The sequence below is a fragment of the Gobio gobio genome (assembly GCF_949357685.1).
Source record: "Gobio gobio genome assembly, chromosome: 6".
NCBI lineage: Eukaryota > Metazoa > Chordata > Actinopteri > Cypriniformes > Gobionidae > Gobio > Gobio gobio.
Window position 1 is genome coordinate 58,985,036 of NC_137102.1, and position 13,730 is coordinate 58,998,765.

The window sequence follows — 13,730 nt, forward strand, 5'->3', positions numbered from 1 at the left end:
TATTAAACATATTTTTTTTTCAAAAACACAGAAGCATTATTTTTTATAATTAGCACTTTTATTGTTCTCGTATCATTTCAATCAACAATATGGTTTGATTAAAACCATTTCTTTATCGTCTGTGCGGAGGTTATTTCATGCACTTGCATTCTGATTCTTTATTATGCAGCCTAAGTAATGCTGTTCAATTACTTGTTTGCATTATTTAGGTATATTATTTTTATTTTTTAGACAATATAATTTTTGGTAACATTTTACAAATAAGGTCTCATTTTATTAATGCATTAACTATCATGAACAAACAGAGAGCAATAACCTTTGTTTCTTTTAGTAATAAAATGTTTGTGTTTTGTAACAGTCCATTCACAGTTCATACCTAATGTTAAAAGACACAACTTTGGGTCTGAATATGTTGAGATTAACATGAACTAAAATTAATAAATCCTGTTGAAGTATTGTTCATTCATTGTTGGTTAACTAATACTAACAAAAATTAAACCTTATTGTAAACTGTTAAAAAAAAAAATTTGGCCATAGGAGTGTAAAATTAATTTGAAAAGGTAAGGAATCTCACACTGGTTCAAATAGGCTACTGTAGTGTATAGGTTTGATTTATGTTGAAGTGTTTGGGACATGGCTTTTAATGGTGAGCCTTTTGTTTTTGTAATCAGGCTCTCAGAGTTTATTAAAATTTTTATTTAGATTTATCGGCCAATATATCGGTTATCGGCTTTCAAATATTAAGAATTATCGGTTATCGGTATCGGCCAAAATGTTCATATCGGTGCATCCCTATTTATAATGGATGGATGCACTTTTTTGGGCTGCCATTCACTCTCATTATAAAGCTTGGTAGAGCCAGGACATTTTTTAATATAACTCTGATTGTATTCGTCTGAAAGAAGAATGTCATATACACCTAGGATGACTTGAGGGTGAGTAAATCACGGGATAATTTAAATTTTTTGGTGAACTATCCCTTCAATACAAACTCCTTCAAGGTTATGCATGACCCTTTCTGATTGTACATTATTTGTAGGGAGGTTTTTTATTAGTAAGAATTTAGGTTAACGCTTTCCCCGCCGTTTTCAGAGTTATACGGTAGGGGGTGCTATGACACATCTTCTGAAAGAGTACAGAATCTGATCAAAACACAGGCGAAGAAGAAGCAGAAACAAGCGATCTCATATGTAATCATATGCATATTTAAAATAACATGATCATCAACTTTAAATGGCATATACATCAAACTGCCTAATGTTACTGAATGCAATGTCGACCCGGACGAGCTTTAGGGGTGTTGATGGACTCCATCTGTGTTTGATCAACGCTCTGAATCCGATCTGGATGTAGTCTTTGACTAAAACATGATTTTCTCCGCTTTTTGCTCAATGTTGCCTTTTTGATGAAACGTACCCACATTCAAGTGTTGATAAAAAAAAAAATGCATGAAGCTAGAATGAAACAGGTTTTTTTGTTTGTTTAAAAGCAGAGACTCAGATATTCATAAAATATTCTGGGGGCCATGAAACTTTTGTGAAAATGATCAAAAATGCTGGCGGTGGCTGGCAACTTTAAAAGACAAAAATGCTGGCGGGGAAAGAGTTAACAATGACTATAAAGTATATATTTTCAGATGACATAACTTGTCATTATTTTCACCAGTATTTCAAATAAATGTTTTTTTTAAATTATTTTCTATTCATTAAAGAATCATGAAAAAAAATGTTTCATGGTTTCCACAAATTTTCGACATTGATAATAAATGTTTTTTGAGCAGCAAATCATATTAGAATGATTTCTGAAGGATCATGTGACACTGAAGGCTGGAGTAATGATTTAGCTTTTCATCACGTTAATAAATTACATTTTACAAGATATTGAAATGGAAAGGTTATTTGTAATTGTAATAATATTTCACAATATTACTGTTTTTACTGTATGTTTAATCAAGTAAATGCAGCCGTGGTGAGTATAAGAGACTTCTTTCAAAAACATGAATAAATCTAACCGACCCCAAACTTTTGACCGGTAGTGCATGTGAGTGTAACCACAAGCAGTGTGAGCAGTTTCTCCTTTGTATGTTTGCAGCTACTGTGGCATCCATGATCCAGCATGTGTGGTCTACTGCAACACCAGCAAGAAGTGGTTTTGCAACGGCCGGGGTAACACGTCTGGCAGGTGGGTCCACCAGTTTGATCAAGTTTGTGTTGTTAAATCCAACTCTTCCAGGCTGATGTCTGATATCACATTTGTCTTCCTAGTCATATTGTGAACCATCTGGTGAGGGCCAAATGCAAGGAGGTGACGCTGCATAAGGACGGACCGCTGGGAGAGACGGTTCTGGAGTGCTATAACTGCGGCTGCCGCAACGTCTTCCTGCTCGGCTTCATCCCGGCTAAAGCGGACTCTGTCGTGGTGCTTCTGTGCAGGTAAACTTCACCACTCATTTGCAAACCGCTTCATGCTGATTCAGGTCAGTACAGTTAATCAAATCGCAATATAGACTAGTGTCTGTGAATATTAAGCCGCACAAAGACTTAATGTTCTGTATGTCTCTGTGTGAATGAATGGCGCAGACGCGTGGTTGCATTTACCACACACACACACACACTGAAGCAGTGACACTCGTGGTCAGGGCTCTGAACCGGTTCAAGGAACGAAAACGAAAACCGGAAACGAACAAAATTTTAAGAGGAACAGAAACGAAAACGAAATCAAAATCAATTTGAATCGTTCTGAACAGAAACGTTAATTTGAAATGACCATTAACCGGTTAATAACGTTATTTTATCGTTCTTTTAATATTTTTATTTGGCAGTGACCAATCATGAATAGAGTACAGCATGTGACGTTGACGGATCAAGCGTGAGTGAAATGCCCGCGCACCATCATCTATGAATCTACCGGTACGCAAGTCAGTGTAGAGCGCGCATTTTCATGCCTCAAGTACATTTCTTTCCCCGCTGAGATCTACAATGAATGTGCATGTATTGGAGGACATTCTTTTCAAACTTTAAATAAGCAGTACGGACTTTAAGCTCAAATAGACTGATTTAGGCTAGTTTATGGATTCCCTTTAAGCCTATCCAAGTAGGCTACTAGCATCTATCAAACATTTTTCCTATAGTCTTTCAGATTGCCAATACAGCTCAATGTTTTCTATATAGACGGTTGATGCTTCGTATTAAATGGTATGTTATATTATTGCATTAAATGATCAAGCTTTATTAGCTGACTGAATTTGATTATGTGATGAATGGACGTGTTGCGCAGTGTTTGCTTTGAAATTACCAATTGACGGTGCATTAAAAGAGCAATGGTTATCCAGTTTATTTATAATTTATTCATGCAATTTTTAAAACAAGTCGTGTTGAGAAAAAGTTATGTACAAAGAATGTTATCACTCTTCTGAAAAGAATTAGGCATAAGAGCTAGGCCACTTTCGATTGTCTAACGCTCCATTAAAACAGGTCCGCTGTTTATGCTTTGTAATTAATGCATGTATTTCAGTTGTGGTTTTAAAAATGTTATGAAATAAATATTCAAGTTTAATTACCATGCGTTATATTATTATTGAGTGAAAAATAAGTCTATTTAAATACATATTTGTTTAAAGTATAGGCTAAATTAAAATAACGTTATTAACCGGTATTTTTTCTTATCAAACCGTTTTCGGAACAGTAATGTTTAATGAGGAACGCAAAAACGGAAACGCTATAATATCGATTCTGCTCGGAGTGAACCGATTTATATTTTTTTCCGTTTTTAAGCCCTGCTCGTGGTGTTTTCAGCCTCTGCCGCCTCACTATATGAGGACATGAATGCATGAACTTCAACTGCAGAGCTGCTCTGAGAGTCACTTCATCATCATGTTACCATTTCATTTGAGGAAAACTATCGTTAAACACACAGCAACCCATCAAAATAAAAGTTTTGTTTAAATTGTGACATATATATTACAGTTGTACATTAGAATTTAGCTACACCTCAATATACTGCTACTAATACTACTACTAATAATACATTATTATTAATTTTTCTTCCGTTAAAAATTTATCTTTTAATGCCTTCATTTGATTGCCATAAAAATTTAAATGCACAACACAGAAGTTCATACGAATGAGGGGGGAAACAATAAAAAACAATAAAATTGCTTTCTATGAATTCAATTAATTAGACATGCTTTTTTTTATTATTAAACAGAAAACTTTGAGTTTTGTAAAAATAAAACGGATTTCATATGGCCCTAATTATGTAATTTTTGTTAAACTTATAATAAATTATTGTTAAATTATATAAGTTTCATGATTTCAATTAATAGAACATGTTTTTTGATTGCTAAAATTTAATTTAACCATCAAAATGGAGTCAAAAAAATATTTAAAATGGATAAAACAGAATTTGGGGAAAAATAAAACGGACTTCATAGAGACTAAGCATATTTAGGCCACGCCCACGCGGGGGGTGGGTTGCGCAATCCAACTCTCTCTATTGATTTTGTATTGCGTCATTGTCATTTCTGACATATAACAAAAAACAGAACATTGTCTAAACGCTGATATGTGACAAGGTGTACAGCAAACAAGCTAAAAAACACAGAAATATGTTTTTATAAGCTGTCGACCCAAAAAAAAACAAGCATTTAAGGAGATAAAAGTGGAGACGGCAATAAGACGTGACGCTTCAGCAGGAAGAATGGGTACATTTTGGGATCCTGACACTCAGTATGTCTCAGTATGCGTATGTGTGCAGTAAACATTTTGTCACTGTTAAGTCAATTATCCAAATGTCAGTTTTATATATTATATTTCCTGTCTCTGATTACGTTCCCCTCTAGTCGCCGTAGTTCTCAGTGTTATAACATGTCGTGCTCTGTCTCAATGGCCTGTATCCACTTTTGTGTCCTTAAACGCTCGTTTTTTGGGTCAACAGCTTATAAAAATTTCAGGTTTTTTGGTTCTGTGTTTTGTTTAGCTTGTTTGCTGTACACTTTGTCACATATCAGCTTTTAGACATTGTTCTGTTTTTTGTTATTAGTCAGAAATGTCAAGGAGGCAGCCTCACCCAATACAAAGTCAATGGAGACGGTTTGATTGTTTTCCCCCCGATGGGCGTGGTTTACAGATTATGACGTGTCTCAATAGGGCCCTATTATAGGAAACTCATTGCAGGAGTTGACTCAAATCTAATTTGATGTCTTTTCATTGGTAAATAAAAGGAGATTTAGTAATTGGTTTTAACAACAACAGTAACATTTTTATATGCTCTTTCTAGCTCTCTTTATGCCATACGACACAATCTGTAATGTTTACAAGATGGCTTTTAAACTGTTAATATTGAGTGTCTAAACTCTGATGTGTGATGGCACGTTAACGGAAAGTACACTGAAATGGGAAAGTCCCTAATGTTGCCTGGATTTTCATTTGTACACAATGATACTGGGCGTGAGTGTATGAAACTTGTACTTTATGTACCTCGTGTGCTAGCATAATTGCTTTTGATGTGCTTATGAAAATATAGATAAATGCATAACTAATAAAATGTGCATGTTTGACTTTTATGAATTATACAAGTTTTATATCATTTTAATCAATAAATGCATAAATAAAAAATTGCATAAAACATTCTTGCTCTTATTTTTAAATGCTTCATGTAAATTTAATCACACTGTGCAACCACGACTTTGATTTGATCATCCGGCACTGGTTTTATCACAAGTTGTGCTTGTTATTGAGCGTGTGCAGTCTCTCCGTCTCATGGGTGTGTGTTTGTTTGTGTGTTTAGGCAGCCGTGTGCCAGTCAGAGCAGTCTGAAGGACATTAATTGGGACAGCTCTCAGTGGCAGCCGCTCATCCAGGACCGTTGCTTCCTGTCCTGGTTGGTGAAGATCCCGTCTGAGCAGGAGCAGCTGAGGGCCCGTCAGATCACGGCCCAGCAGATTAACAAACTCGAGGAGCTCTGGAAGGTACCGTGATTTACATCGCTCTTATGGGGTGAAAACGCAGCAAACATGCAGTTTTGAGCATCCAAATGTTATATCATGTTTGTAGGAAAACCCAACAGCGACCCTGGAAGATTTGGAGAAACCTGGAGTGGATGAGGAACCTCAGCACGTTCTGCTACGCTACGAAGATGCCTATCAGTACCAGAACATTTTTGGGCCGCTGGTCAAACTAGAGGCTGACTACGACAAGAAACTCAAAGAGTCCCAAGTATGAAAACCTTTCTACTTTTCAATTCTATTCCTGTGCAGGGATGTCCAGAGCCGATCTCAAGGATCAGTATCGGGATAGATTTAAGCATATTTTATTTTATCCTAAGCCTGATCCTTTTAATTACGGCAGCTGTCACATAGGTGGCGGTATGCACCTTCAAGTGGGTTTACCAACCACCATTAAAAGGAAAAGAAGCTCAAATGTGCGTGTGTGAGGCGCGAGAACCACTGAGGTCTGTTCTGTGCATGTTTGAGCTTCCGTGTATAGCATATTTATTGCGCACTTTTGTAACGAGTCACTCAAGTTATTTATTTACTGTTTATTCCTATCTGCTGCCAGACTGAGACGTCATTGCCTTGACGCGTTGCTATGGGTTGAGTCTTGATTCGAATTTGATTGACAGACTGAAAATTTCATTTTCTTTTTGGTTAACTTTCTGAGTGAACTAGGGAGCGCAAAAGTGGGCGTCTATTATTATTTTTTCCGTTCTGGAAGTATTTTTCCATTCATTTCCTTAATAGACTTTTTTTTTAAATGTCAATTTGATAAAAAAAAATCAATAAATAGCTCTGAGGCATGAATAAAACCAACCAGCTCAGAGATTAATCTTATAAGTGTTTGAAAATTAAAAACAAAGCTAAATGCGCGGGATGTAATGTCTTTTGAGGAAATTAGCTTCTGTGAATGATTTAATCAAATCCACAATAATGATGCAATATAAAACTTGACCAAACCATTGTCTCTGAGTATACAGAGTATATGATGTGTTGAAGGTTATTACAAAATATTTAACGGTTCGAATTTCGGTGCGGGTATTGTGCATAATTCTCATTCCCGCAGGTTTCACGCTTATAAGGCGGGAAATTCCTACAAACAATTATTCAATTATCTTGTTGGTTGAATGAGCAAATTAATCCACAAATTATCAGATCAAATCAGTAATTTGAAAACGTTCTGAGAGACATAATTTCACAAACAGCGCGAGCATCTCTCCTCTTCAAAATGCGCACCTCGCTTCACATCAGCACATCAGAAACGCACAAAATTATGTCTTGGCGAGTATTCACATAAACACAGTCGGTGAACGTAAACTGACGAGAGAGAAAATGCATGTGTATCAGTATATCGGATCCGTCCATTAGCTCTTAAAGTGACAGCAGCCTAATATTCGAATAGTCTGTGCCAATAATGTTAAGATAGTGAGAAGACTTAATCTGTATTTAATATATATGGTCATATAATACAATGAAATAAACAATGTATTCCATTTCTGTAGTAGTATATCTCGTACGGTCTGTAAACTCTTGCGTTAACAAGGCAATGACTGACGCATTTGTATTAGATTCCAAAGAGCTCCAATATCAGCCGCACAGCTGAAAATGAAACCATATCCGTACCGGCTGGGCCGGATCGACACGGAATGGAACGGTTAAGCAACATGAACGGTCGGGCCGACGGTGGAAAAGCAGCTCATGATTTCTGTTTCTGTGGTAGCAGTGCCGACTATGATTGGATGATTTCTGTTAAGTATTATCGGTTCAGTTATACATGATTTTATGAAAATGAAGCTGAAATCACACTGATTTGTGGTAGGGCTGCACGATTTGGGGAAAATATCGAATTGTGATTATTCTGGTTCTAATTGCGAATTAAAATGTGATTTATAATGAAAATTGTTTGTGTGTATATGTATATATAGAGACAGAGCGTATTTAGGCCACGCCCACACCGGGGGGAAAACAATCGAACGCTCTCCATTGACTTTGCATTGCGTGAGGCTGCCTCATTGTCATTTCGGAATTATAACAAAAAACAGAACAATGTCTAAAAGCTGATATGTGACAAAGTGTACAGCAAACAAGCTAAAAAACACAGAAATAAGTTTTTATAAGCTGTCGACCCGAAAAAAAACAAGCGTTTAAGAAGATAAAAGTGGATACAGGCAATACGAAGTGAAGCTTCAGCAGGAAGAATGGGTACATTTTGGGATCCTGACACTCAGTATGTCTCAGTATGCGTATGTGTGCAGTAAACATTTTGTCACTGTTAAGTCAAATATCCAAATGTCCGTTTTATATATTATATTTCCTGTCGCTGATTTCGTTCCCCTGTAGTCGTCTTAGTTCTCAGTGTAATATGACCCGTCGCGCTCTGTCTCAATGGCCTGAATCCACTTTTTTGTACTTAAACGCTCGTTTTTTGGGTCAACAGCTTATAAAAACGTCTGGGTTTTTGCTTCTGGGTTTTTTAGCTTGTTTGCTGTACACTTTGTCACATATCAGCTTTTATACATAGTTCAGTTTTTTGTTATAGGTCCGAAATGACAAGGAGGCAGCCTCACGCAATGCAAAGTCAATGGAGACGGTTTGATTGTTTTCCCCCCCGGTGGGCGTGGTCTTCAGATTATGACGCTTGTCGCTCTGTCTCTATGTGTGTATATAATAAATATATATACATATACACACACACATTTATGCTTGTATATTATGACTAATATTAATAATTATGATTGTTATTATTGCTAATAATATATATATAATAATATTTAACAAAATAAGAAATATTATTACAATAACATTTATTTAGGAATAAATATTATTATTATATTTATATTTTTTACAAAAAACTGCAGGGTTACCTGTTAACATGCAGGCAGCCTACGACTAAAATCACTAGAAATGTCTCAAGGATTTATTATTAAATATTATATTATTATTATAAAAATCTGTGATGTCAATTTATAAATTTTTGTCAGGAGGTATGCAAAATCAAGAACACGTCTATGTCTTTAATATGAAATATGAGCCTCTTATGTATCCACTGTGGGGAAAAACTCCTGTACACTGGAGAAAAACATATGGATTGTCATATACATTTATTTAGAGACTTATTATTTTTCACCCAAAAAAGGATGGGGTGAGCACTGCTGGGCACTAAACACACTCATGTTTCATTCATACTGGAGGCTAGAGGGCGCCCTCGAGCAGAAACGCCACATATGCCTCAGAGAGAAGTAATATAATGACGTTTTCAGGAAATCCCTAATGTGAGGCTAGCGCTGTAGCTGAATAAAAAGATGAAGAAACATGAAGACACAAACACACGACTGCGTCAATATATGGTGTATTTGAGCTCTTCAGTCCTTCTCGGGTATTTTCATAATAATAAAGTATATTGTAATGCAGTGCTAATCGACATAGACGTCATCACTGTATAGAATACTATAAAATAATTAATTGCCTCATTCTGTGATAAGAATCGCACATAAGCCAAATCGCGATTGCGACAAGTCGAGCCACGAACGCTGTGCTAAGTGATGAACTGTGACTTGGAATCTCATGTGGTCCGTTGTTTCCGGAAGAAAGCACTAAACGCAACAGAGAAAATAAATAAATACAAATAATAAAAAAAAGAACTGAACGCAACAGAGACTAGTGCTTCCAAAGGATACACACTAAAGAGATGGCGGATTATTCAACCGTGGCTCGACTTGTCGAGACTGTTTTCCAAGATGGCTCCTGTCTGTATACGCGTAATGTACTGTCTTTATAAAGTATCTTTTTATTAAACTGTTTGTACACTTACAAAGTTCTCGGTTTGCATGTAGGGACCCTCATTATGCTACCGTGTTAGTGTGAGGCTATTTTGAGCCTTGTTAGTGGTATTAACTAGTGATTTAATTTTACTTATTCTGTGCCCCATATACTAGCGTTATAAGCTCACCTGTTTTTAGAGATAAAACTCTTTACATTCGATTTTCATGAAAACGCATCCCAGAGAACAATCTACTCGGTAACCATGTGTTAATTATCCCTAGGTTAATTTTTCACCGGAGTTGTCCTTTAATGCTTCCACACTTCCGACATGTGCTGCATTTAGAAGTGTGCGCGCCTCTCTCCCACGCGCTGGTTGCTATATTTGATCGCGTCATCAAAAACCTAATTGTTCATTAAAATTTATTGTCTTTTCACTTATTCGGCCGAACACCGAAAAGTGCTGTTTTTGCTATTTTCGGCCGAATAATTTCGGTTGCCGAACATTCGGTGCATCCCTACTGTGTGGTTGTGAATTTCTACACATGACAACTGCTCTCTCTGGATCAGAATGCAGATCTGAATTTTCGGGTGTGATTTTGTCAAATGTTTAATAGAATTGTTGTCATTTAGGAATAAGATTGCGTTGGTGTTTTAATCGAGATCTTTTAACGATTAATCGTGCAGCTCTAATTTGTGGCTTGTGCTGAAGCATATATCATATCTTTACATCTGAGTTCACATGTCTGTCTTGAAACAATACATCATTGCGTTATTGCACTTTATTGTAAAAAATCTTGATGTTGGATGGGATTTTTATTTCTGGAACGAGAATGTTGCACTTATTTTGGAAGAAAAATTTGATATATGGATGTGTTTTGAGTGCTCTTCTCCTTTGTACATGAGTTTCTTTTCTTTCTGGTTTATACGTGCAATATAAATCATGTGTTTAAACTAGAGCTGTCACTAATGATTATCTCGGTAATCAAGTAATCAGACGATTATTTTGACGATTAATCAGATATTTTGTGGTAATAAACATAGACCTAAGCAAACAATAGCCTTTAAAAATGACTACATAGGTTATATAATAGCAATGAGGCAATAATAATTTTCTAATAAAGTATCAAAAGCAAGTATTCATATTATAGTTTTATAGAAAAACACTGTTAAAATGCATAATATAATATACTTAATATAGACAATCAACTTCTGTACCTTGCGTATTTTAACAAATGCCTACAGAGGGCGCCAATGATCTGATGTTGTTACACTTTACAGCAGATCAAATCCTGATTTAAAGGTGCAGTGTGTAAGTTTTAGCGGCATCTAGCGATGAGGTTGCAAATTACCCCCCCCCTTTCAGAGCACATAGAAAAGCTACGGTGGCCAACACAGGACATATGTAGTTGTCGGAGAGAGCAGAGAGTGTCTACTGCTCTTTAGAGAAGTTTGTCCCTTTAGGGCTACTGTAGAAACATGACGGCGCAAAATGGCGTTTTCACTGTAAGGGACCCATGGCGTATGTAGATCGAAACGGCTCATTCTAAGGTAATAAAAACATAACGGTTCATTATGTAAGGTCTTTATACTCCACTGAAAACATTATGTATATTATATTGCATTTCTGTCAATAGATCCTCATAAATACTACACACTGCACCTTTAAAATGGACCAAAATGATATTTAGTTAAAATGTTAACTTAATTTTCATAAAAGTAGAAATGCTACAGCCACTGTAATTTCTTGAATAAGAAAATGTGGACTTCAAAACATGCAAACTCAGAGCGAGCGTTTAGACTTTTATTTTGAAATCACGATGAACTGCATATTTAGAAACATTGATGTTTTCTATCAACGTAGGTTGACAAATAATTTACCTTATAAATCTGATGAAATGGCGCACATTGCGTTCCCAGATGAACCTATTCAGAGATGGAGTTTGCGGTGCGCTTCACGCGAGTAAATAATAACGTTCATGTGGAGCTGCATTTACTGTGAATGGAGCTGCTCTGAGACTCGTAAGCTACACGCATGTAAATAATTAAAGCACCCAATTGCATTATCTATGCTGTAGTATGTTTTTAAAATGTTTTTCACACATTATGCATGTATTTTTATCGAAATAAAAACAATTTAATTCCAGTGGATATCGATCGCTTCAATTCCATAAGCTCATCCAACACAAGCTTTTCGAGTCGACCACTAATTGCGTGACGAGATGTGTGACAGGACGGTAGCGGAGGATTCGTTGTGCAACAGAAGCGTCAGACAAATGTCTTATCTTGTAAAATGCGCGTTCAGCACCACCGCTCCCTATTCACAGAGTCCACACGATCGTGAAAGTAAACCCGAGCAAGCATTCAAACCCGATTTCAATAAGTTACCGCTGTTTAAAGCGACTCCCTGAGGCATGCGAATGTCTCCCAATATGAAGCCATCTTAGGCTGGGCTGTGTAGTTGTAGCAATCTCTTAGATCTGTATCATGCTTGAAGAAAAATTCGGTCTCTATTTGCACTTTGAATATTGAGATTGTACTTTGATTATGGTTGCAGTTATTGTTTGCACTTAATATCTATGATCAATTTGTGGAAGGGAGTTCAATTAGGAGGTCAAAAGTTGTAGAAGTTCATAAATCATGTGCAGAGACAATCATACAGGAGAGAAGCCAGTCAGTCGAGTTGTTGTCTTTTACTGCATATGATAATTCATATTCAAAAAAGTATAACTGAAATGGCATTTATTACATGATGATGTTAAAACATTTCAAAATGCACCTGCAGACTATTTTTCTAGTCATCATCATTGAGGATTTATTAAAAATACTGTGTAAAAATCTTGTCTCGTGAACCCAATCTCGTGAGCTAAGTGTCTCTTCACACCCCTATTAGAAAGCGGGCTAATAATGCGGTTCATGCATTCTTGTCCTTGAAATGCACCTCTTCCGGTATTTTGCCGGTTTCTCAGGTAAATTGCAATAGAGGATTTTTTTAAATCGAGTATTCCAATTGAATCCAGGAATTGTGACAGCCCTAGTTTAAACATATTTAAAATGTGTTGAAACATTTGCTATTTATTCTGCTGCTAATGTTTTCTCTTTGCTTGTCTCCTGTCTTTTTACTTCAGACTCAAGACAATATAACAGTGAGGTGGGATTTGGGACTGAATAAAAAGCGGATAGCTTATTTCACTCTGCCGAAGACGGATTCAGGTGGTAATATTCACTTTCAACATCTTCTGTGTCTACCAGTGGTTCATATCCATCCCATCCCTAACACCGTGTCCCATGCATCCCTCATCGATGTGTGCACGGACATGTCTGCCCGAGTGTGTGTGTGTGTGTGCGTGCATGTGTGTTTGTGTTGCTCTAGTGTGTGTGTGATGGATAAATAGCTCTGTTATTGTTATTGGAACATAAATACGCAAGATGTGGTTTATCTGACGCGTTTTCTCTGTGGCGGTGATCTTTATCAGACATGCGACTGATGCAAGGAGACGAGATCTGTCTGCGCTACAAAGGAGACTTGGCTCCACTCTGGAAAGGAATCGGACACGTCATCAAAGTCCCGGACAGCATCCTTTCAGCAAAGATTTCAGGATCAAACTAGCTGTTACACAATGACAACTATTATTATCAACTACTATGATGTCCTTATGCTGCGTTCACATCAAATGCAAATAGAGCGTCTGGAGCGAGTGATTTCAATGTGAAGTCAATGTAAAGACGCGTTAATGCGTGTCTGGAGGTCCTGTGGCGTGATTCTGCCTCATTCGCGCGAATCGACCGTCTTGCGCAATAGTCGCGCGTGATTTTATTTGTTTTTTTGGTGTATTCGGGCGTTTGAAGCGAATTCGTGTCTGACGCTCGAGTTGAAAAATTTGAACTTTGCCGTCAATTTGCGCCACGTTAACCAATCAGGAGCCTGCTCGCTGCTGTCACGTGGTAAAGTGAAGTGATTAGAAACCAGCATAATTTA

At 36.8% G+C, this 13,730-nt stretch overlaps 1 protein-coding gene across 2 annotated transcripts in view; it reads left to right on the forward strand.

Annotated features, from left to right (window-relative positions):
• Window positions 1-13,730, forward strand: part of upf1 (UPF1 RNA helicase and ATPase) — a 66,343-nt gene that overhangs the window by 5,986 nt on the left and 46,627 nt on the right. The window contains exons 3-8 of one of the 2 annotated variants that reach the window (XM_079819683.1): window positions 2,092-2,181; window positions 2,265-2,432; window positions 5,788-5,968; window positions 6,054-6,215; window positions 12,880-12,967; window positions 13,228-13,326. In XM_079819683.1, the coding sequence (XP_079675809.1) occupies window positions 2,092-2,181; window positions 2,265-2,432; window positions 5,788-5,968; window positions 6,054-6,215; window positions 12,880-12,967; window positions 13,228-13,326 (788 nt within the window). The remainder of the gene's footprint in view (window positions 1-2,091; window positions 2,182-2,264; window positions 2,433-5,787; window positions 5,969-6,053; window positions 6,216-12,879; window positions 12,968-13,227; window positions 13,327-13,730) is intronic. The other variant, XM_079819684.1, reaches the window with a different exon arrangement.